At 20.1% G+C, this 27417-nt stretch overlaps 7 protein-coding genes across 7 annotated transcripts; 4 read left to right on the top strand and 3 right to left on the bottom strand.

Moving 5' to 3' along the window:
* Positions 1 to 520: 520 nt before the first annotated feature.
* On the bottom strand, positions 521 to 1969 carry PGSY75_0409200 (putative 40S ribosomal processing protein; the record flags this gene model as incomplete). The annotated part of the gene is made up of 1 exon (XM_018784158.1): positions 521 to 1969. The coding sequence occupies one exon, from the start codon at positions 1967 to 1969 to the stop codon at positions 521 to 523; it is 1449 nt and encodes a 482-aa protein (XP_018643320.1).
* A 762-nt stretch (positions 1970 to 2731) lies between these two features.
* On the top strand, positions 2732 to 4569 carry PGSY75_0409100 (putative U4/U6 small nuclear ribonucleoprotein PRP31; the record flags this gene model as incomplete). Its single annotated transcript, XM_018784157.1, has 2 exons — positions 2732 to 2734; positions 2935 to 4569. The coding sequence occupies 2 exons, from the start codon at positions 2732 to 2734 to the stop codon at positions 4567 to 4569; spliced, it is 1638 nt and encodes a 545-aa protein (XP_018643319.1).
* A 748-nt stretch (positions 4570 to 5317) lies between these two features.
* Positions 5318 to 12727, top strand: PGSY75_0409000 (hypothetical protein; the record flags this gene model as incomplete). Its single annotated transcript, XM_018784156.1, has 1 exon — positions 5318 to 12727. One exon carries the CDS (start codon positions 5318 to 5320, stop codon positions 12725 to 12727), a length of 7410 nt encoding a protein of 2469 aa, XP_018643318.1.
* Positions 12728 to 13135: 408 nt separating this feature from the next.
* Positions 13136 to 15757, bottom strand: PGSY75_0408900 (putative peptidase, M22 family; the record flags this gene model as incomplete). The annotated part of the gene is made up of 5 exons (XM_018784155.1): positions 13136 to 13271; positions 13367 to 13460; positions 13545 to 14092; positions 14300 to 15149; positions 15307 to 15757. 5 exons carry the CDS (start codon positions 15755 to 15757, stop codon positions 13136 to 13138), a joined length of 2079 nt encoding a protein of 692 aa, XP_018643317.1.
* Positions 15758 to 16926: 1169 nt separating this feature from the next.
* PGSY75_0408800 (hypothetical protein) lies at positions 16927 to 17871 on the top strand (the record flags this gene model as incomplete). Its single annotated transcript, XM_018784154.1, has 1 exon — positions 16927 to 17871. One exon carries the CDS (start codon positions 16927 to 16929, stop codon positions 17869 to 17871), a length of 945 nt encoding a protein of 314 aa, XP_018643316.1.
* A 1389-nt stretch (positions 17872 to 19260) lies between these two features.
* Positions 19261 to 22650, top strand: PGSY75_0408700 (sporozoite micronemal protein essential for cell traversal; the record flags this gene model as incomplete). The annotated part of the gene is made up of 8 exons (XM_018784153.1): positions 19261 to 19555; positions 19671 to 19789; positions 19914 to 20351; positions 20582 to 20790; positions 20896 to 21086; positions 21198 to 21625; positions 21771 to 22167; positions 22280 to 22650. 8 exons carry the CDS (start codon positions 19261 to 19263, stop codon positions 22648 to 22650), a joined length of 2448 nt encoding a protein of 815 aa, XP_018643315.1.
* Positions 22651 to 23538: 888 nt separating this feature from the next.
* Positions 23539 to 26493, bottom strand: PGSY75_0408600 (sporozoite invasion-associated protein 1; the record flags this gene model as incomplete). Its single annotated transcript, XM_018784152.1, has 1 exon — positions 23539 to 26493. The coding sequence occupies one exon, from the start codon at positions 26491 to 26493 to the stop codon at positions 23539 to 23541; it is 2955 nt and encodes a 984-aa protein (XP_018643314.1).
* Positions 26494 to 27417: the final 924 nt, after the last annotated feature.

The raw sequence follows: 27417 nt of genomic DNA, 5'->3' as shown, positions 1-27417 counted from the left end.
ATGAAAAAAAATAAAAAAAAAATAAAAAAAAAAAAAAAAAAAAAAAAATAAAAAAAAAAATATAAAAAAAAAAAAAAAAATTCCTTAAAAAAAAAAAAAAAAAAAAAAAAAAAAAAGGAACACCATTATGAGTATAAGATATGTATATATATATATATATATATATATATATATATATATATATTTTTTTTTTTTTTTTTTAATATTATATAAAGTTTACCATTTTAATTTTCGATAGATATAAAAGGATATCATAAATGAGAATGATAAACATATGTTCTACATATTTAAAGGATTATGTTTTCCTTTTTTTTTTTTTTTATTAATTAATTATAAAGTTTTGAATTTTAATTATATAACAAAAGGAATATATATATATATATATATATATATATATTTATATATATATATAATTTATTAAAAAAAAAAATGTATACACAAAAAATTAAGGTTTAATTATGAAAATAAATACATACATATATTTATATATATATATTTATATATATTATAATTTTTATATTTATTGCTCTGTGACAAAAATTTTTTTTTTCTCTGGCATGGGCAGCTGCTCTGGATTTTTTGAATGTTGAATTTTGTTGTTCTCCTTTCTCTTTTTTGCTTCGAGCATGACTTTTTTTTTATCAGACAAGCTTTTTATTAATGCTGGTACATGATGATGTTGTCTTATTCTTTTAATTTCTTTTAGTGATGCGAATTTTTCTTTTAATTTATTTCTATAATTGATGGCTTGTTTTTCTTTATTAGATAAGATTCCTGATGGTTCATGAGAAATGGTTTTCCATATTCGTATGGACATATCGCTACTCCCTGTAAATACATATTTAGCATCTTGACTAAATTTACAACATAGAACATGTTGCATTCTTTTAGTATGATATACATCATAACTAGTAGGTTCATCTGAATTAAATAATCTAACAGTTTTATCATAAGAACAAGCAACGAATTTATTCCCTATAGGAGAAAAATCAACATCTAGTACTGCATTAACAAAACCTTTATGAACAAGATAAGCTGTTTTTAAATATCTCATATCAAAAGAATATAAATTAGAATCTTCATTAGCAATTATAAATTGTTTAGGATTCATATTATTCCAGCTTAATGAATTACTTCTATATTTTAAATATAATTTTTTAATAGGTGTTTTATTTCTTATATCTACTATACCTATAGAATTATCAGAGAGTGTTAGTCCTACTAAATTTGTTTGAGAATAATTACATTTCACATAATAAATATATTCATTGTTATAATCAAAACTAGATATTGCATTATTTCTATAATAATCCCATATATCTAATGTTTGACTACCTGAAACTATAAGATTTTCTGAGTAATGTTTATCTATACTATTAGGGACGTTTTTACATACATAAATTTTTTTTGGAACATTTTCTTTTTCTAAATAATCGAACTCATTTTCATTTTGTCGTTCATATATATAATTTGATTTTTGTGATATATCATTGTGTTCTTGATCTATATTATTTTGTTCTTCATTTATTATATCATTCATATTTTTATTTTTATGAATAACCCATTGTTTTATATATTTATCATCACCACAACTAAATAGAAATTTTTCATCATGACTCATACATAGGCTACGAACAAATCCATCATGTGCTTTTATTTTTTTTATTAATTTTTTATCTAATATATTCCATATATTTATTATACCATTACAACTACCACTATATAAATCACTCAAGTTTTTATTCGATACACAAATACTTTTTATAGAATCATCATGTCCATCTAAACATTTTATTAATGGCTTTGCAAATATTTTATCCATTTTTGTTGCATTCAAAGCTCTCTTATATTCTACTTCTCTTTGAAATAAATGAATTTTCTTATCAAAGCTTCTTACATGTTTGTAATTGGACGTCCCCTTATTATTTTTATATTCCTCTGGGTTTCTATGTAATATGTTTACCTCCATAATGTTATAGAAAATATATCATCAGGATGTTTTTAATATAAACGTAAAAATAAAAAAAATAAAAAAAATAAAAAAAAAAATTTATAACTATTTTATTTTATTATATTATATTATATTATATTTTATTATATTTTATTATATTTTTTTTTTTTTTTGCGACATATATAAAATTGCTATTTTTATATCACACTATTATGTTATTATTATAAAATATATAAATGAATAAAAATATATATATTATAAGTAGATTACATAATAATGTTTTATTTAATATACATTTATTTGTATATAAAATAAAAATAAAAGTAACAACAGTCGACCTTTTTTTTAATTTTTTAAAATAAAAAAGATAAAAAAATTAAATGAAATATAAAAGTAAATATAAAATATAAATATATATACAAAAATATACATATATATATATAATATATATATATTTTTATTTTTTTTGCTAAGCGTGTATAGTCTGAACTCATATATATTTTATTATTATATGCATAATATATTATTATATATCTGCCTAAAAACAGCAGATGAAAATCAAAATATAAAAAACATTTAAAATTAAATATATTTTTTAAATTATACCTTGAACAATATATTTTGAAATGTTGGAAAGATAAAAAAAAAATAAAAAAAAAATAAAAATAAAAATAATTATATATTATGAACTTATAATTAACAATATAATATATATTATTTATTTTTTATTTTTTTTTCATAATTTTGAGAACATATTATTATATTATGGAATAAAAAAAAATGGTAAGTATGAAAAAAATCAAATGGGATATTTATGAATTAATATATTTTATAAAATTAGTTTATAGGGAAGATTAAGTATATTTTTAAAAATATATAAATAATACATATATATAATATATATAAAATATATAATATTTATATGTTTATATGTTTATATTTATTTATAAATTCATTTAACGTTTGATTTGTAGGCAACTTTGGCTGACTCATTTCTAAAAGATCTCGAAGATCTTGAATTTGAAGACGAAGAAGAAGAAGAAGAAAATAATGTGGGTGAGAAAGCCCACTTTATTAAAAAAAGTAACAATATAATTGAAGATGAAGATAATGATGATTATGAAGAGATTGTAGATGCTATTGAAGAATTTCTAAATGAGAAGAAAAAAAACAAGGAAAGGAAAATATCGGAATTGTTGTATGATGATGAGTTTTTAAAAATGATGAGTGATATAAAGGCGTATATGTTTGAAGAGGAACAAAAAAAAAAAGAAAAGGATGAACAAAATGAGGGTGAACCAAATGAGGATAAACCAAATGAGGATGAACCAAATGATGATGAACCAAATGATGATGAACCAAATGAGGATAAACCAAATGATGATGAACAAATTGAAGAATTATTAAATGAGAGAGAAAAAAAAAAAAATAAAATAAATAATATTGATGATGATAACTCCTATGATGATGTGATGATAGAAAACTGCATGGAAACAATTTTAAAAATAGACACTGAAATATTAAATATACACAAATATGTAAAAGATATTTATTCAACAAAATTTCCAGAATTAGATTCTATAGTTTATAATCCTGTTGAATATATAAGTGTTGTTAATAAAATAAGAAATGAAGTTGATTTAAAAAATATTGATTTCTCAGATATATTACCTAATACAACTGTTATGGCCATTACAGTTGCTTCTAGTATGACAACAGGAATATGTTTGTCTGATAATTTATTAAAAAGTTGTATTTCATTTTGTAGTGAAGGATTACAATTAAATGAATATAGAAATATTATATTATTATATTTAGAAAGTAAAATGTTTTATCTGGCACCAAATGTAACTATGTTATTAGGTAGTTCTCTAACAGCACGTTTAATAAGTGCTGTGGGTTCTTTAAAAAACTTATCAATTACATCATCTCAAAATCTTATAGTTATTGCAAGTACAAAAAAATCATTATTTGGACTAAGTAATATACATAAGACTCTAGGAATAGGTATCTTATGTTGTTCAGAAATTGTTCAAAGTGTGCCAGATGCATATAAAAAGAAAGCCATAAGTTTATTAGCTTCCAAATGTAGTTTAGCTGCTCGAATTGATTATTTTAAAAAATATAAAGAAGGACAATATGGATTATTACTTCGACAAAATATTATATCACATCTAATAAAATTACAAGAACCACCACCATTAAAACAAAAAAAAATATTACCTATGCCTGATGAAAAAAGAAAAAGAAAAAGAGGTGGAAAAAGATATCGTAAATTAAAAGAAAAAACACAAATTACTGAATTAAGAAAACAAATCAATAGATTACCATTCGGTCCAGAAACAACAGATGATTTCTATAATTTTAATGATCAAAATACAATGTTATTAAATTCAAATATAACAAAATTAAAATATACAAATAAACAAAAAAATGTTATAGCAAAAAAAAGAAATCTAAATGTTCAATCTAGTGGAGCCACAGGTGGTTTATCTTCTTCTTTAATTTTTACTCCTCTTCAAGGAATTGAATTATATAACCCTTCATTGATTAATACAAAAAATAAGCAAACAGAAAATAAGTACTTTTCAACTACGGCTGAATTTAGGAAGATATAAATATAAATATAAATATAAATATATATATATATATATATATATATGTGTATATTTTTTTTGAAGAATAATTTGGGAATACATTCCAAAGTGTTCTTTGTTTAATTAAAAAAACTTTTTTTTTTTTTTTTTTTTTTTTTTTTTTAATATAATAAAACCTGAAAAAAAAAAAAAATATATATATATATATAAATTTTTTTGTTACTGTAATTTTGTTATTTATAATGTCACTAGGGATAATATTATATTTGTCGTTCTTGAATATATAATAAAAAGGTTTTCAATATTGATATAACATTAATATATTATATATATAAATGAATATATATATGTTATATATATATATATACAAAATAAATTGGTTAGTCCTTTAATGGGTAATATATTATATATATATATATATATATATAATATATATGTGTGCTTGTTTTTAGGAATAAAAATTATATTAAACCTATCAATATCAAAAATTTTTTACATTCTTATTTTTAATAAAATTAAATGTTGTATTAATATTGAATAAGTGTCGAAAAGATGAATTTTTTTTTTTTTTTTTTTTTTGAAGTCTAATTTTGTGACCTTTTTTTGTTCTTATAAAATTTAATACATATAAATTACTATAATATATATATATATATATATATGTATATATATATGTTTATTTATTTATTTATTTATTTTAGTCGTTCATTTTTATGTGTTTAATATGTTATCTGTTTTTTCAGAGTGAACAATATAAAAAAACAAAAAAATGCTCATCATTTACATTTATTTTTTAGTGTGCTCGATTATTATAAGAGATGTAAAAACACGAATTTCATATGATGAGATTATATCTTTTAATAACTTGAATGAAAAAAATGTATTAACATATTATAGTTATGATGATAATTCTGATAAGTGTTATATGTGGTATTATTTTAAAGAGGATTTTTTTGAAATATATTATTTAAAAGATGAATATAATATAATAAAGAAAAAACAAAGAGATCTAATTGACGAGGAGGATGTTAGCAGGACAGAAATGTGCAACAATAACAATAATAATAATAATAATAATATCATTGATTATAAATACAATACATTCTTAGAAAATCCTAATAATATCAACTCATGGATTATTAGTGACAATATTTGTTGTAAGGAAATATTAATTTTTATAGATAAAAAAAAAGTTAATTGTAACAAATCGTTATCCTCATTTATCATAAGAGTAAATAATAATAATAATAAAAAAAAAAAAAAAAAAGAAGAAGAAGAAGAAGATGAAGGAGAAAAGAGTTATATTTCGGTTGAATATAATGTAAACAGTCACATATATATGATAAATAATATTATTATAACATATGGTAATAAAACTGAGAAAAGACCCTTATATATTCTTACAGATAATAATAAGAAAATTAATTATTCTAAAAACGATATATTTGATATATATTATAATACAGAATATGTTGATTATATAAAAATATTATTTAATAAAGTGGGAGGATATCATGAATTACATATAAAGACAAAAGATAAAAAAATAGGTAAGACAAAAATCTTTATTATATTAAGAAATAAATGTAAACATATATTTATTACTATTCTGTTATATATATATGAACATTTATTTTTACTTCCTAATAATACATATGTCATACCAGGAAATAATATAAAATTAGTTTTAAGAAAAAAAAATTATAATCAAGAATATTATGAAAAAAAAGAAAAAATCAATAATTGTTTATATATATTTGTAAAAAACAAAAATATTTTTAAAACTTATAATATACAACCTTTAAAAATGAAAACAAATATATATAAATCGAATTATTTAAATAATGATTCTAAGAATAAATATAATGATGTATCTTTATATTATGATGATTATCCAAAAAAAAATTCTCATCTATACAATGATGAAGTGAAAAGATCTGAATATGAACCTGAAAAATTATCTTTTTATCATTATTATAAATATATTGAATTTATAAAATATAAACAATATAAAGAACATATAAAGCTTATGCAGTGTCTAAAAGAATATCATATAACAAATTTTGAAAATAAATATAAAATTATGCCTAGTGATGAATATGATATAATTCAAAATGATGTAATACAAATAAAAAATATATATAATAATAATAATAATAATAATGATGATGATGATAATAAAATCAAAATACATGTTATAATAAAAAATGAACAAAACAATCAAACCTTTTCCTCATTCCTTTATTTATATCATGTACATCATATAAATATAGATTGCTTTTATCCTAATTATATTATATCACAACACATGATAGAATATGATATAAATAAAAAGAATAAGAATACACAGACACAAAATAAAAAAAAATTATATGAACAAGATCCATTAATATATATAGAAATGTTATATTTGAAATATCATTTTTTTTATAAACATTATTATTATTTTAATAATTATTATATACATCGATATTTTAAAATATATAGAAATAATACTACAAATCAGGAAGGAGAACAAAAAAAAGGGATACATGAAGACAAAATAAATTTGTTAGCAAATACCAAATATCTTTGTTTTATTAAATTAGTAAGTGATAATATAAAAGAAAATATATATTATAATAATTTAATAAATTCATATGACAATAAAATAAGTAATTGGATTATAACTCCTATAAAAAAAAATAATTTTAATATGTTCATTATGTATACATTTGAAGAACAGCTAGCTAAATTATTTTTAACATGTAATTATATAAAAAAATCAAATTTTTTACAAATATCATATAATCAATACGAACCAGTTAAGAAATATATTACATATTCTTCAAAAATAAAATGTTATATTAAAGAAGATATATTAATGTCTACTCTTTATATTGTTCCAGATGAAAAGATTTATTATATATGTTATGGAGGTATTAAAAATAGTTATATTATAAAGATATTTAATAAATATGATTTTATTCATGTACATGTAAATGATAAAATGATTTCAATCCAATTAAAAAAAAATAACAAACATGAAAAACAAAATATAAAAGAAAGACATAAAAAAAAAGATTATAGTAATGATAAAAAGAAATATCTTAATTATTCACATAATAAAAAATATAATGATTTGTTATATTTAATAGTTATACAATTTTGTGATCAATATAATATTAATAATTGTTTTATTTCAAAAATATATATAATACAAAATATACATCATTATTATATTATATTAGAAAAAAATACAATCGAAATAAATCATACAACCAAAGCGTATGTCTACATGTATTATGATATAAGTAAAGCTTATAAAGAAACAAAATATAGTTTATTCAAATATGCACATAATAATAATAAAAAGAATAAAGGTTTGAATATAATACATAATAATCACAAAAAAAGAAATGATAAAATAGATGAAACAAGAAAAAAAAAAAAAAAAAAAAAAAATTATTATGATGATAATAATAAATATGATATGTATAATAATATATACAATAAAAATGATATCAATCATATAAATAGTTCCCATCTTATTCCTCTAACATTTTGTTTTTATAAAATACACAATAATATAATTATTAATTTTGATAAAACATATACAGATATAACTACGAATGTTATAAAATATTCAAAAGAGACAGATGAAAAATATAAAAATTCTTGTGGTTATTTTTATATAAAAGGAAAAAAGAAAGGAAAAACCAAAATAGAAATAAAATATATAAAAGACAAATATATAGAATATAATAGTTTCATATTAAATTTAGATATATATAATAAAATAAATGCTTTGTTTTGTGTAGATTTTGTATGTAGTAAATATATTAAACATAATCAATTAATTCATTTAATAATTTATGATGGTTTTAATAAAAAAATACCATATGAAATAAATATTTCTTCTGAAGATGATAATAATAAATATATAATAATAAAAGAAAATAAAATATTAAATAAATTATTTAATATAAAAGGTAATTTATTATTTCACAATTTATTTCTTGATGAACAATTTTCATCTATATTCCAATCACAATTTTATAAACATATATATAATCCAAAAAAACACAACTATAAAAATGTATGTTGTGATATGAAATATATAAAAAAAAAAAATAATGATTACAGTGAAGACAATAATGATTCAGATGATGATACATATTTATATGAACAATTTATTATATTCTCAGATAAAGATACAAATTTTTATCCTATCAAATTGTATAACAGAAAATTATTTGAGTATGATTTTATTTTTAATTATGCATTTAAAGAAAAATCAAAAAAAAAAATAATAATAAATATTAATAAAAATATTAATCAAAATGATAATCAAAATATTAATCAGAATGATAACCAAAGTGACAATCGAGATAATAATATGAATTATTTATGTTCATGTAGTAAATATTCTAATGTGTTACTTCGTCAAAGAAATTATTATAAAAATAAAAAACAGAAAAAAGAAAATATATCCAATGATATGTATAATAATACATATAGTGATATTATATCATATTATGATAATTTTGTATATGTGCAAAAATATTATTTTATTTATGGTATGTATGAAAAAAAAAATGATATTACATCAAATATTATAATACAAATGAAAGAGAAACAAAACAAAAATATTAACAGCACTAATTTCTTCCCAGTACATATTAAATATCCATCTTCTATACAAATGGTTATTTTTGACAAGCATCTGAAGAAATTATATTCAATACAAGATATTACATTTGACAACAACAATAATAATAATATACAAGATATACAAGATATACAAGATATATATTATCATCAGACTTGTAATCCTTGCAATTTTAATATTTTGTCATTATATAATAACCATAATTATTTTTTTAAAACCTTTCTCATAGACGATAAAGAAAATGTCATATTGACTAATGAAAATTTTAAATATACTCTCAAACCCTACTTGATAAATCTTCATCCCCTATGCTATAAAAATAAATCGCATTATCTAGAAAATGAACAAAACATAAAGAAAATTATTATAAATACAAATAAAAGAATATTATTAAATCATACTTTTAAAAAAAATTATAAGAACTTATATAAATATAACAATACTAACAATCAACATGTTAATATAAATAATTATTATCCATCATTTTTATTTTCATTCTCATTCTTGTCCTTAACAGTTGAATATAAATATATAAAAGAAAAAGAAACATATATATATGAAAAAGAATTATTCATCACATTTTATGATCAAATATATATAAATACTCAGACACATTTATATTTGTTCTATTCTTCGTTAGTTTATTATAAGATATATATATGTAATATACATAAAGATTTTATTCTAGATTATGATTTTAAAGGCAAATATAATAATCAAATAAATATTATATTTAACAATGAAAATATAAATGACAATAGTTTTATTCAAAATATATTATCACATATGAAAAAATATAAAGAATCATATATTATTAAAGAAATTGATATGGTCACAAAAACAGATATATCAACTAATAATAATTGTTCTTCTTTATATATTAATTCAACACATATAAATCAAGGTATATTATATATATATAATAATAATAAATTTTTTTTTGAAATAAAACCGTCTAATATAAATATATCCTTTAACGAAATATCAAAAATAAAAATCTCCTTGTCCTCTTCATTTTATAATATGAAAGATTCAATTATTTTAAGACTAGAATTTTTTAATAAATACAATCAAAAATTTTCTCATCAAATGCCTTTACAACTCTTCAAAATAAAATTATTATATAATTATAAAAAAATTAATTTGAATCTTATACAAAATGGATATAAGAATTCTAATTATAATATGATCAAAAATATTAAATCTTTATTTATAAAAAAAAATAAAGAAAATAAAGAAAATAGAGAAAATAAAGAAAAAATAAAAGACGAAGAAGAAGATATGATATTTTCGGATCTGTTTTATTATGTAGATTGCCAAATCGTAGGTACATATTATATACAAATAGAACTCACATATAATAATCAAGAAAATAATAATAAAACATATAAATATAAATCTATAATATCTAATATGGCATATCTATTAGTATATTCACCTGGAAAATTATTACACGATTATTATGAAGAAAAACAACTTGCTGAAATTGAAAAAAAAAAAAAAAAAAAAAAAAAAAAAGATAAAAATATAAAACAAAAACATATACAAAAATATAATGATGATAATAATTCAAATATAATAAAAAATGTTATTGGTAATTTTATTAATAATATAATACAAAATTTTATAAATGATAAAACAGAAGAACCAAATAAACTAATAATGAATGAACAAAATAATAATCATAATATAGCACATATTTTGTTACATCCATTAAATCAAAGTATTCAATTACATTTTAAATTTGATCATCCTTATATATACAAAATATTATGTGTTTCAAAGAATTATTCTGTAGTAGTACCTACTATATTATATGAAAATAATAATAAAAATAAAGAAAAACAATATAGGTGTCTCATCAAAACTAATAATATTGTAGGTAATACAGAAATACATATATATCCTATCTTTATAGATTATTTCAACATATTCTTATTACAAATAAAAAATTATAAAAAAGAAAAACAATTTGTTAGTCTTCAAAAATATGATTTACATTTTCATGATATTGAAACATATTATATTAATTTTTGTAAATATAAAAGTAATCATCCTATTTGTATACAATCAGAAGAACTCAGAATTATGCGTCGGCTCTATTTTTTACAAGTACATATTAATCTTGATTATATTACGTCTGTTCGATTTATAAATGAACAAAGTGAAAATACACTTTATGTTCCATTAAAAAAAAGGTTCTATACATTTCTTATATTTCTTAATAAAACTGAGGATATTTTTCAACACATAGATTTTAAAGCTATGTATGAAAAAAATTCAAATGAAAAATTCTTTATTTTAGAATATTTTGCTGATACTGATTCTATTGTTTTAAATGACAAAAGAGAATGTGTCACGTTGAATATCAGAACATGCTTCTCACAACATCAAAAAAACGAAGAAAAAAATAATGGAATATTTGAAAAAGGTCATTCCATAATTCAATCTAATAATGATAATATAGATAAGCATACTTCAACAAATAAAAAATATAACAAAATATTAAAAGTACTAAAAAATTCATCAGACACATTCTTATCTATTAAGGCATATAAAGAAGGTAATTATGTATTATATGTAAAATTATTTAGAGATAATAATAATAATAATAATATTATAGTATCAAAAAAATATAATATTGTTGTAACAAATAATATACATGAAGAAAAAAAATATAGACCAACCATACAGTTAAGTACGAGTTCAATTTATAATGTTTATAAACCTTTTCATCTTTTTAAAATGTTTCAAATATATAATTTGTCACATATAGAAAAAATTAAAACACCACAATATTATGAATGTACATATTTTTCTTCTCATTATTATATAAATAAAAATAATATTTCTCATAAAAAAGGAATTATTAAAATAAAAATCAATATATCACATATCTATAGTGCTACTATAAAGAACTATTATACAAAATACATACCATTAAATGTGATACAATATTTTTATATTCATTTGTATAATAAAAATATGCAAAATATTTCATTTCCATCAAATGGTAAACTTATTTTAAACATATCACATCCAAATATATTAGATACTATCATTATGAACAATAGTCATATTTATATTATTCCGAATAAAATAGGATGCTCATTTATTAATATACATTTTGTTTTATATACAAATTATAAAGAATATGTTAAAACTGATCAACAAAATCGAAAAATTATTTACATAGATAATTTACATTTATGTGTTGTAAACTCTATGAAACTAAAACATTTTCAAAAAAAAAATCATAACTTATATTATCCAAAAAAAACATATCAACTATTAAAAGGATACAATCATGAATTTTCAATGCAACCATATATATGTCTAAAAAATGTTATAAAAAAAACAAACAAACAAAATTTTCTTCCATATATATTAAACAAAACAAATTTTTCTCATATGTATAAATATTATGAAAAAACACGTTTTATCAAAAATATAAATGATTATTTACTTCAGCCGGTTCATAAACATTATTCTATAATTAATGATCATTGTACCTTCATCAAAACGTAAAAGGGACATCCCCTTAGTGTAAAAAAAAATATATACATATATATATATATATATTAAAATATTTTGAATATATTTTTTTTTTTCATGTAATAATTAATTATTTTTAAATCTTTGTCATAATTAATATTCTATAAATTTATAAAATATTTTGTCATTTTGTGATATATATATGTATATATTTTATTATTTATTTGTTAATTTATTATTTTTTTTTTTTTGTGAATTTAAAATATTTTAAAAATTTAAAAGTGTTTGATCTTAAATTTAGTAAATAAATAAAATATCTTATTCTTAATGTTTTCAAAAAATACTAATATCTCATTATAATATTCCATTTGATAAAAAAAAACGGTGTATTTATTTGACAAATATATATATATATATATATATATTTAACATATTTTCCATTCATCCCTTATTATTGTCATAATATTGTAGCATTACATCAAAAATTATTATATCCGATAAAAGTAGAAAATTATTCTCCAATTTTGTTTTAACTGTAGTTTTTATGTCGATATCTGACGTGTCGTCATAAACATTACTGCAAGGAAAACATAAAAAAATAATATATATATATGAACAAAAATATAAAGATATACATATATATATATATATGTATAATTTTTCTTTTATTACATTTTATTATGTAAATTTAAAAAGGTGTTGAAGGCTATCATTGCAGCATTGTCCCTACTAAGGTTTAAAGGGGTCTTGTAAATACTCCAAGGATCTATAAAATTTAAAAAGAAGAATATTAATATATATATATATATATATATATATATATATATATATTTTAACATAATGAACCTACTTGTATTTTTTTTTAAAACAGTATCATCTAATAAAAAACTTCCTTGTTGTTTCAATTTTATAAAGTCATCAAAATTAAATAATTTGAATGTTGATAGAATGTCTTCACTTTTCCTTTTCTTTAAAAGATTTTTTAAATATATATTCCATGACAAGGAAGAATTATAATCATGATCACTTTTGAGACTCTCTTTTGAAATTTTTAATACAGACAAGTTTTCATCATTAATTTTTTTCATTTTCTTCCTTAATCGTTTTTTTAAACGATTATATTCTTTTATTTGATTTTCTTCATTGTCCCGTTTTGCAGCCATATCTTTTAAACTTTGAAATAAAAAATTATTACAGCCAACTCCCCCAACTATAAATACATTTTTTATATTAAAATGGAGTTCTGAAAAATACATTATTTTATTCACTTGTTTTAATAAATGATGGAATATATTTTTCTGGCAATAGTACGCATATCTTGCTTTTTCCTTTTCAAATGATTTTTCACTTTTCAATTTTTTTATTATTTTACTCATGTGATTGAAAATTCCAGAAAAGCTACAAAAAAAAAAAAAAATGAAAAATAATAAATATAAGAAAGAAATAATATAAAAATTAAAATATAAAAAAGGGAATTAAAATAATAATATATTAAATATATATATATATATATATATATATTTGAATTTATTTTTATATAAATATATAACACTTATAGGATATGCAATTACTATTAAATACACAAAATGAAGACTAAAAACTTACGAAAAATCAATTATATTATTAGTTGAAAAAGGATTAGGAAAAGGTTGAAAAGGATCATTTTGAATATTTTCATTATATGCACATTTTAAATTTTTTATATATTTTTGTGCTTCTTTTTCAAGAAATGGTCCTCCACCTAAACCAACAGGAAGTTCGAGGAGTCTTGTAACCTTATCAATAACATCACCAATAGTTATATCCATTGTTGTAGATATTTTACAAACATTAATAGCATTCTTTGTATCTTTCTGAACTTTGTAAACATCTGTACTACCTCCTGAAACTAAAATACAAAGATAACCATCCTTCAAATATTCCGTTTGTATGATATTCATTGGTTCATTATTTGTATCCTTATTTTCCTGACTCTCATTTTTTGCTTCAGTATTATTTATTTTTTTATCATTCAATATATTCTCTTCTTGTTTTTTTTTCTTTATTCTGTTTAGTACATATGACCCATATGTAAAAAAATCGTCCTCAATCAAATTTGTTAATTTTTCTTGTGTGATAATATTTTTATTTAAAACTTCTAGAACATTTTTTATTTTGTTTTTATGCTCCTCATCATTTTTTATGCTTTCTGAAATGTTTAAATAAATTTTGTCATCCTTTTCATCTGCTTTGATATTTTCATTTTTATATTCATCACTATTTGTGTACGTATTCTTATCATTATAAAAATTAAAAAATAGTGGTGAAAGAATATGGGCAAATATATGATTTACAGCACTTATTTTGATATTTTCATTTTGTTTTTTTTTTTCTCCTATATAATTTTTTGCTGCTTCCATATTTTTGGCTATCCCTGGACAGGAACTAAAGCCATAACAGATAACATGTTTAGGATCTATATAATAAATAATAATATATATATATATATATATATATATATATATATATAAGTTTCTATATTCTTAATAATACTTATAATTACATGTGTATACAATTAAAAATATATATATATATATATATATATATTTATATATACTAATATTTTTCTTTACCTATATTATCTAATATCTTGTTGACATAATGTTTTAAGAATAAACTATTTAAAGAACTTATAAAAAAAGGATATACACCTTCATAACTATGCACAACTTTATAGTGGGAAATAATAACATTTTTAATTATATTTAAATTGGTATCAATAACACTAATACAAGTATCATCACATGTATTTTCTATTCCAACTATATAATTCGATTTTTTCTTTTTCTTACAATTATTTGTTTGTAACAGAATATTGGGAATTTTTCTATATTTACATATATCATAGTTTACATTTTTTTTGTTAAGATGTTTATTTATATTTTTTACTGCTCTCTGAAAAATATCACTAAATTTGTTATTCTTTATTGGGATATTATCAATTTTAAATGTATAACATAAATCATGAATTAAAAATATACAACAGAATAAATATATAGCAATATGAGTACTTACATTTTTCATTATTTATTTATTACGAGTACATTTCTTTTGTAATTGTTCTAATATGTTCACCATGAGTAAATATATAAATATAAATATATATATATGTATACGTGTGTTAATTTTTATATTTCATTATAAGGTTAATGATATATCATCTTTATTTTTCATAATAATTTTTAGATTGTTTTATTTCTTTTTTTTTGATTTTAATAAATATAATTTTATAAATGTTAGGTAAAAAAATTACATTTTTTTTTTTTTTTTTTTTGGAATTATATATTTATATATATATATATTATTTCATATATGTAAAAATAATATACCTTTAGTTATACCAATATAATATTATATATATATAATATATATGAGAAAATTTAAAGAGTGCATTATATGTTTGTATATGGATCTATAAGGTATAATTTATATTTATATATTTTTTTTTTTTTCTTTTTATATAAAACTATCAAATAATGTTGATCTATAAATTATAGGCTTAAATTTTTTAGTTGTATTTTATATTTATGTAATTATTTTATTTTTAAAAAATATATTATACTTCTTTAATTCTTAGAGTTTTTTATGTGACGCAGAATGTGATAATGTGTATGAAACACATTTCCATTTTTACAACAGTTCCATTTTATGTATAGAGAAACATAGTACATTATATATATATATATATATATATATGTACAATGTTTGTATATATTTTGTATTTATTGTAAAGTTTTTTTTTTTTTTTTTCTTTTTTTTTTTAATAATATTATTATTATATATCTAGCCAAAAAGGAATAAAATTCTGTAAAAAAAATTTTTTTTTTTTCCCATTCGAACTAGCCAATATTTTCAATAATGTAAAACATATATAATAGGTACAAAAAAAAAAAAAAAGAAAAAAGTAAAATAGGAAAAAATATAAATTGTCTCATAAAAATGATATTATTATGAAAAATCTTTTTATTTTTATTTATTTTTTTTTTTGGTTTATAAAAATTTCACATATCATTCTTCACTTAAAATAATAATTTTTTTTTTTTTTTTAATTTTAATTTTATGTTCATTTTATTTTGAATAGTGGTTGCAAAATACAGGATAAAATTCAGGTTCTAATATAACTACTGTGTTTTTTTTTTTTTTTTTTTTTTTTTTTTTTAATATTAAATTTTATTATTTTATTTATTTAAAAAATGAAGATTTTGAAATTGATACTTTTGTCTATTATATTTCTTAAATTTTACAATGTATGTTGTATTTCTACAAGAGAAATACTACAAGAAAAAAGAAATGAGTTTCAAAGATATTCTGAATTTATTATTAATGAAAAGAATTTAGTTGATAACAATGAAAAGACAGTAAATGATTCAATAAGAACATACAAATATTATATGGAAAAAGGTATAAAAGAAATTGTGGCAATATTCATTTTTGATGATTTAAATATCACAAAAGCTAGAGAATTAGGAATACAAAACAAAGCAGATCATGAAATAAATATTAACAATATACAAAAAAATATACAGAATATATATCCATTAGATGAAATAAATTCTTTTAGTGATCTTATATATAAAGAGAGGAAATTATTTTCTTTTGAAACTGAATATTCTGTTACTAATTATGTGTTTACAAAATTTGTGTTTCATGTAAAAATAACAGAAGAGAATGATGAAGAAATTATGTTTCTAATGATAAATAATGAATTAAATATGAAACAAAAAAATTTGGAAATAATAAAAAAAACAAATGAATATAATGGAAATAATAGTATTCCTAATGTTAATTCAAATTCTGTAAATTTATATCAAAAACATCCACAAGCATTTGTTCAATTTATAGGAGCAATAATTGGAATAGCTACATTAGTAAGCTCTATTTCAGGTGCAGTCTCTGGTATATCATCAATATTTTCAAGTCGTCCCGCCCCAACACCACCTGAATTTTTAGGGGACGAAAAATCCAAACTTTCAAAGTATGAAACTGGTACAAAAAAGGTAGAAAAAAAAGATAAGAAGAAGAAATATTACAAAGAAGAAGATGATACATATTATGACGACGAATATTATGACGACGAATATTATGACGACGAATATTATGACGATGAATATTATGACGAATATGATGATGATTACTAATAATTTGAAGATACGATTAATATATATAAAAATATACATAATTTTTTTTACAGAAAATTTTTAATAATATATATATATATATATATTATATATATTTTTTTTTTTTTTTAAAAATTTGTTGTGGTGTAAATATAACATGTACAATTGAAAATATAAATTATTAAATAATTCGTAAGATAAAATTCTCACTGCTATAAAACTAATGTCTATTTATTTTTTTACATTGTGAAAAATATATAAACCAAAATAAAAATTCATAGGAATTAACTATATGCAAATAAATATATTGTTTATTTAAAAAAAAAAAAAAAAATTTCATTTCCCATCTATGATATTTATAAATTGAGACTTTTTAAAGAAAAAATACATTTAAAATATACAAAAAGAAACTAATAAATAATATATATAAGTGTAAAAAAATAAAATAATGTGTGTTGTTTTATCTTAAATTTTGAGACGATAATTTTTTTTTTTTTCTCCTTACATAAGTATAATATGGAAATGTAACACACACGTATATTTATATTATTTTTTAAGATTTAATTTATTTTTATGTAAAAACAAAAAAGAAAATATTTTTATGAATGCAACATGTTTTTATGAATGATCATTAAAATGAAAAATCATAGCTCTATAGGTTTCTGCTCTCTTTTTTTTTTTTTTTATAAATAAAACATGCATGCACATATAATTATATTTTTGTCTATTTTTTATTTTTTGTGTTAATGGTTCATTATTTTGGTTCGTAATAATAAATTATGTTGTTAATATAAAATTATATGTTATATAAAAATAATATTGTATATATATATATATATATATATATGTATATATTTTTTTATGTGTGTTTCTTTCTTTATTTACATTTTTCCATAAGGGAAAACAAACCCATTTTATTAAAAAAAAAAAATATATAATTTGAATTATTAATATGTCTGAATATATCTATGTTGATCACTTTTTTTTTTTTTTAATACATATATATATATTATTACAATGTCATTATATAGAAAGTATTGAAAAAAATAATAAACTTTTATAAAATTCTCTTATATATTTATTTTGAATGTGTTCACTGACCTGTTTTTTATAATTTTTTTCATGATACAACCACTTCATTGTTATATATATATATATTTATATATATTTATATATTTTATGTTGTTTATTAATTGATTTGTTCCATTTGTTAGCCTTTTATATAATTTAATTTTTAGAGTATATTGGACCGTAATAATTTTACATATATTGGTGTAAAAAAAAAAAAAAAAAAAAACATGTCTTATATATTTTGAGTAATAATATGAAATATAAGGAAATACGATAAAAAAAAAAAAAAAATTATTTATATATATAATAAAATATAATATACACATATATATTTACAAGATGAAGTTACGTATTCTAAAAAAACACTATTATGTGGTGTTTATATTGTGGTATTTATATGACATTAGTTGTTTTAAATGTATACGTTTGAATCATCGTAGTATTTATAAGAATAAATACAAGAATAATGTTCATACAGGAACTAATGAGAATATAACAAGTATAGAAAAATATTCCAATGTTTTATGTAATAGTATATTATGTAAAAATGATAAAATTAGTTCATTTATAAATCAAAGAAAAAATGTAGATGAAGATGAAAGTGAAAATGATGATATGTATGAATCTACTACAGGTATTTTTTTTTAATAAATATATAAATATATGTATTTGTACTTGGTTTTTTATTATTTTTTTTTTTTAGCTTATTTATATATTATATATGTGTCTACATTTTTTTCATTTTTTAGCTGGGAGCTCATCTGAAACTGATGAAGAACAAAATGAGGATAGTAGCAATGATAATTCTGATGAAGAACAAAATGAAGATAGTAGCAATGATAATTCTGATGAGGAAAATGAAGAACAAGATGATATTATTGAAAATGATAAAGGTAAAAAAAAAAATAATAATAAGAGGAAATTATAAATAAATAAATATATATATATATATATATATATATATATATATATATTTTTATTTTTTGGAAGAGGATAAAAAAATAAAACATTCATTCAATTTAGCAAACGAAAGCAAACACACAAAAGAAGAAAAAGTGAAGGAAGAAAAAAAATTAAAAATATACGATTTTATAAATGATAAAGAAAAAAGATTAAATTCTAATCGAGAAGAAAATGATGAAGATAATGAAGAAAAAGATGATGTGGATGAAAATACGTTAGCAAATAGCAACGTTATAAGTAAACATACATCAGTATTCCCAGGTTTATATTTTATAGGTATAGGTTATAATTTACTTTTTGGTAATCCATTAGGAGAGGCTGATTCATTAATTGATCCAGGATATCGAGCTCAAATTTATTTAATGGAATGGGCTTTAAGTAAGGAAGGAATAGCAAATGACTTATCAACATTACAGCCACTAAATGGATGGATAAGAAAAGAAAATGCTTGTAGTAGAGTTGAATCGGTAAAAAAAAAAAAAAAAAAAAGGAAAAATAAATGAAAATAAAAATGAAAATGTAAATGAAAATGTAAATGAAAATGAAAATGAAAATGAAAATGAAAATGTAAATGTAAATGTAAATGTAAATGTAAATGAAAATGAAAATTATTTGATAAATATAATATATATACACCATATACTATCATGTATATATAAATATTGTCTAATTTAATATTTCATTTATTTATTTCCAGATCACTGAATGTTCTAGTATTTCAGACTATACTAAAAGTTTATCTGCAGAAGCAAAAGTATCAGGTTCTTATTGGGGTCTTGCCTCTTTTTCTGCCTCAACAGGATATAGTAGTTTTCTTCATGAAGTTACCAAAAGATCTAAGAAAACTTTTTTGGTTAAATCAAATTGTGTAAAATATACAATTGGACTTCCACCTTATATTCCATGGTAACAAGCATAAATATAAATCTATATATATATATATATGTATGTATGTATGTATATATTTATATTTATTTATATCCTGTAATATCTAAATTTCATTATTTGTAGGGATAAAACTACTGCTTATAAGAACGCCGTGAACGAACTTCCTGCTGTCTTCACAGGGCTAGATAAAGATAGTGAATGTCCTTCAGATGTTTATGAAGAAAATAAAACAAAAAATAATTGTGAAAATGTTAGTTTATGGATGAAATTTTTTGATATATATGGAACACACATTATTTATGAATCACAACTAGGTAATACATACAACAAAATATATATACACATAAAACAAACATATTAACATATATATATATATATATATATATATATGTATATATTATAATGCTTTAATTTTTTTTTTGTAGGGGGAAAAATTACAAAAATTATAAACGTAAGTACCTCATCTATTGAACAAATGAAAAAAAATGGAGTTAGCGTAAAAGCAAAAATTCAAGCTCAGTTTGGTTTTGGAAGTGCTGGAGGATCTACTAATGTAAACTCTAGTAATTCCTCAGCAAATGATGAACAGAGTTATGATATGAATGAACAATTAATTGTGATTGGAGGGAATCCAATTAAAGATGTTACAAAAGAAGAAAATTTATTTGAATGGTCTAAAACGGTTACTAATCATCCTATGCCTATAAATATAAAATTAACACCTATATCAGATAGTTTTGATTCTGATGATTTAAAAGAATCTTATGACAAGGCTATAATATATTATTCAAGATTATATGGATTATCTCCTCATGATACTATGCAAAAGGATGACAAGGACATAATCAAAATAGTAATAAGCACATAATCATTAAATGATACACAAAAAAAAAAAAAATATATATATATATATATATATGTATGTATGTATGTATACATCGTTTTATATAATATAATAAATATAAATTCTTTATTATTTTTATTTTTTTTTTTTTTAGCTAACAAATGCCGATACTGTAACTAAGAATAGTGCTCCTCCCATTAATGCTCAATGTCCACATGGAAAAGTAGTTATGTTTGGTTTTTCCATTAAACAAAATTTCTGGGATAACACAAACGCATTAAAGGGATATAACATAGAAGTATGTGAAGCAGGTTCTAATAGTTGTACCTCTAAGCAAGGAAGTTCAAATAAATATGATACATCATATCTTTATATGGAATGTGGTGATCAGCCTTTGCCATTTTCAGAACAAGTGATCAGTGAAAGTACATCAACATATAATACTGTAAAATGTCCAAATGATTACAGTATCCTTTTAGGATTTGGTATATCCTCTTCATCTGGAAGAATCAATTCAGCTGAGTATGTTTTTTCTACTCCTTGCAGACCAGGTTATTACCCAAAAATTTAATAAATAAATATACTAATACATATATATACACATATACATATATATATATATATATATATATATATAATAAACTTGTAAATTGTTATTTTTAGGAATGAAGAGCTGCTCCTTAAATATGAACAACAATAACCAAAAAAGCTATATATACGCAGTATGTGTTGACACTACCATATGGTCAGGAGTAAATAATTTATCGCTTGTTGCTTTGGATGGAGCACATGGAAAAGTAGACAGATCAAAAAAATATAGTGACGGAGAATTAGTAGGTACCTGTCCTTTAGATGGTACTGTATTAACAGGATTTAAAGTTGAATTTCACACTTCAAGTCCATATGTACAAACACCATTTGAAAAATGTGCCAAAAGTTTAAAAGCATGTTCTGTTCATGGTTCTGGACATGCCATAGGTATACAAAATTTCAAATCCTTATTTATTTATATGCTTTGCAAAAATAACAAATGAACAAAAATTTTATATTATGAATATGTCAGGAAAAAAAAAAAAAAAAAAAAAAAAAAAAAAAAAAAATTAATATTAACAATAATGATGATGATTTATCTCCTTTTCATATGATATTTTAAAAAAATAGATAACAAAATAAATAATCATTATAATTTATGATATACTATACATACATAAATACATACATATCTTTTATAAAAATTTTTATTGTTTTTTTTTTAAGATATACATATAATATATGTATACACAAGGATAATTTTTATTTTTTCATCTTATTCTTATTTTTTTTTACAATATTTTATAAATAAAACTTAATAAACCTTTGAAAAAGTAATAACCATATTATATATATATATATATATATATATATATATATATATATATATACATATGTATCATGAATATAGTTGTGTTTGTTTTATAAAATAACATTTAATTTTTATAATAATAATTTTAAGGGGAACACCTTAGATTTATTTTACACTCGAATAAAATATTTGAAATCTTTTTAATATTAAAATATTAGTTATTTTCAAAATTTATGTAAAAGTACAAAAATATAGAAGGATGCACAGAAATAAATTTTCTTAAAAACGTGTATAATATATATATATATATAAATATATACATATATATATGATATATAATTAGAGTAAAAAAAAAAATGTGTAAAGATATATTTAATTCTTAAACACGTAAATATATATACATTTTATATATATAAGGGAAAAAATAATTATGAGTAATAAATTTTATTAGTACAACAAAACAATTATGAACTGCCATAAAAATAAAATAATATGAAAAATTATGATAATTTGAAAAATATATAACGGTCACATATATATATATATATATTATATGTTTGTGTTAGGAGTATAAAACGATTTAATCATTTTGAACGTAAACACTATGAGTATATATATTTCTAGATTCATTTTTACATGCATCAACTGCTTTGATCTCTTCTAACATCCATGTACCACCCATAGAACCTTTTGGTAATAAGATTTTGTGATGTATTTGTTTATTTTCTGTACCTGTTGGTAATGATGTTCTGTCAATATCACTTCTGTGTTTTCCACCATGTGGATCTCTTAGATATACAAAAATATAATAAATTCCTGATAAATTATCATGAACATTAAAACTGAGAGATACTATGGTTTCTCCATCATGATATTCATTAGCTGGTTTACTTGAAACACTTACATTTGATACAACAGGTTTTTGTTTATCTCTTACACCTATAGGATATAAACGAGCCGAATATTTATCAGAAGAGATATTTACAGTTTCTAGATTTCCTGCTATATCTTCAATAGAAATTTGTCTTAAGAAATATGTGCTTCCTATACAATATTTTGGAATTGTAACTGGATTTAAGACTTGAAAACATTTTAAATTTCTTGTATCCATATTTGTATATGATTTACATGAATCCATATTTACTTCTCTGAATCCTCTTGTATTTATATCTCTTACAAAATAATCTGCTTTTAACATTGATGTATTAAATTCAGGTGGATACATTTTATATGTACGTCCGTCATATGAGTAGCTTTTATTTTCATAAGCAGCAAAACTGGCATAAGGTCCACCATGTTCTTTTATTAATTCATTTTCTAAAACCATTACATGTAATCTTAATAAAGCATCATTTGTTTCTGTAGCATCATGAGTATAGATAGATATGGAATCTAAAAGTGGAGTTGGTTTTTCTACATCTTCATTTTGATTATTAATATATAAATAAAAATGGAAGGATCCTAAACCAACATATCTTTCTATATTATTTTCTCCTGTAAATGTCATAGATTCTGCTGTCCATCTTCCTCTATTTTCATGTTTATTCATAGTAAATTCTCCATATAATTTATGACTACATGGTGATCTATCTTCTGTATGAAAATATAAATCTCTAAAAGTTTGGTGTTCTGAAAAGATTCTTGCATAACCATGTTTGGCGCAACCATTAGAACCTTCATTAGATAATAAAGAAATATATATTTTAACTAACTTATCTTCAGTTGGGCTTCCTATAACCTTTGCACGTACTCTTGTAACTTTTCCAGGGAAATAAAATACTTCATTGCCTAAATTAATAACATCAAATTTATGAGTACCAGTTGTAATATAAAATCCACCACCAAATAAATTATCTTGAATCCATTTGAATTTATCGAATGATCTAGAATTTAATAATTTTGAGTTTAAAACATATGTAGCCATAGATTCTGCAAAATCTTCTGCAGGATTTTTATCATGAGCATATGCTGATACAAATTCTACTTCTAATTTTGTAGCCCATTCACTAGGTGATAAAGGTTCTTTATACCATTGTCCGATCTTAACCCATTCTTCTTTTAATTCTTTTGAAACGGTGTTAACCCATATAAAATGTGCGACTTCATGAATAACTAGATGTGATATATCTACATAATTTATAAATGCTGATTCCATAAATTCAATAAATGAATTATTTTGTGATCCAGCAGGATAAGCTACAGCTGGTGCAGTTGGATATACTGGATGTTTAGTACCATTTTTTCTTCTTAATAAATATGATAAACCTTGTACTTTTTGAAGTCCTTTTGGATATTCATCCCATGAAGTAGCCATTTCGACAAGTTCTTCCAAATTATAATTCCATGATTGATAATTATTAGATGGATAACCAGACAAATTTGTTATTAATTCATAATCGTATTGTGGATCTAATAAAGTAACACCATGTTTCTGTTGAAAATAAGTAATAAATAAAGAATAATTTAATGATAAAAGAGCTCTTATTAAAACTTTTTCAACTCTTCTAGAATAATATCTTCCATTACGACTTCTGTTATGAACAAGTTTTTTAGAATATTCAAATGCATGTTTAGAAACATGTATTATGGCAGAATAATCACAATTAGCTTCTTCACATACTTCCATTTTCATATCAAAAGATCCTAAATCTTCATTAACTAAAATCCATTTTTGATTCTTTCTTTGTTTTGATCTAGCATTCTTATCATGAGCAGATATTTTTACACAATCTGGAAATTCAGAAAGAACAGTTAATAATCGTTCGGCATACTCAGAACTCCATATGCCGTGTAATACAATCCCATAAAATGTATTTAAAGAAGTAGCTGCAGCTGAAGAATCTATTTTAAATTCTTCTGATAACTTATTGCCATGAATTAAATCTGCTTCATCATTAAATACTGTATTTATATTTTCTAAAGCTAATGGTGATGATGTTTGTAATACCCAATTATAAATAAATAAGTTATTATCAGTTTCATATGGTATAATTTTTATGACACCACTATATTCAGAATTAATAAATTTACATTTTTCACAGGGCACATTTATTTTTATAGCACTAGGGGTCATATAAGTACTTCCATAAGTACGTAAATAATATTTACCATCACTAACAGTAAACCTAAATTGTGAATTTGTGTGATCTAAATGTACTATTTGTAAATAATCAAAATAATTAGAATATTGAGAACCTAAAGCAACAGATATCGGATATCCTATTTTTATACCATCAACTATTCCTGTAATTTCATAAGAACCTGAATTATTAGATGTATGTTTCTCTCTATCATGCATCATATTATTACTAGATACAAATGTTTCCATAAAATTTATTTGTCTATAAATATCTTTTCTTTCTATCACATTTTCAACTTCAGGTAACACACTATGTGTATTTATATCTTTATTGTTATCTAATACATTTGTGTATTTTATATTATTTGATGAGTTCCCAGATTTTATGTTATATCCTATAGTTCTATTAAAAACCAACACCACCAGAAAAGACAGCAAAGCAACAAATACTTCCATATAAAATGAATATTTTAAAATAATAAAAATGTGTTGCAACAATTTATAAGAATATATATATATATATGTAAATTTATATGCTTTTAAAAGAAAGAAAAAAAAAAAAATTACATAAATATATATTATATTATAAGTAAAAAAAGAAAAAATTACAGGTGGTTTTTATCTCTACATATATATATTTAATATATTTATGATCTTTATGTCTGCATGCTTTTCCTTTATAAAATAAAAAGAATATACATTTTTATATAAAATTAATATATATATATATATAAAAAATTACAAATATGTTCCTTCAACATACAAGATGTAAAAAGAAAAAAAAAAGAAAAAGAAAATAATGTAGAACAATCTTCGACTTATACTTACATTTATATCTAAATAGATATATGAAAAAAATATATATATATATTTTTATTTTTTTTAAGTTAGAGAAATAAAAAATAAGAAACAAAATTTTTTTACTAAAATTAAATAAAGTACAAATAAATATATAAATGTATGTAATTGGCTTATAAATATATATGATAATACATAAACACATTCATTTACTTTATATTTATATGATCTTTTATTTCATATTTATTTACATTTATCATATTATATATATTTTATTTTTTTTTTTTTATTTGTTAAAGGAATTTATTTTTTATTATAGGAATATTACATGAAAAATGCTTTTATAAAAATGATTAAAAAAAAAAAAAAAAAATGTCTTGGCTACCTATAATATGAATCCATATTTCTTCCCCTCTTAAAATTTTTCCATTCAAACATCAGGGGGAAAAAAAAAAAAAAAAATAGGAAACATGCATGTAATGATAAATATAACAATTGGATGATGGGTGATTATTAAGAATCAAGCTCAATAAAAAAAAAAAAAATTAATTAAAATAAAAGTATAATATTTATTAAAATATG

Source organism: Plasmodium gaboni, chromosome 4, assembly GCF_001602025.1.
Source record: "Plasmodium gaboni strain SY75 chromosome 4, whole genome shotgun sequence".
Lineage (NCBI taxonomy): Eukaryota > Apicomplexa > Aconoidasida > Haemosporida > Plasmodiidae > Plasmodium > Plasmodium gaboni.
This window is presented reverse-complemented; position numbering and strand designations above follow the sequence as displayed.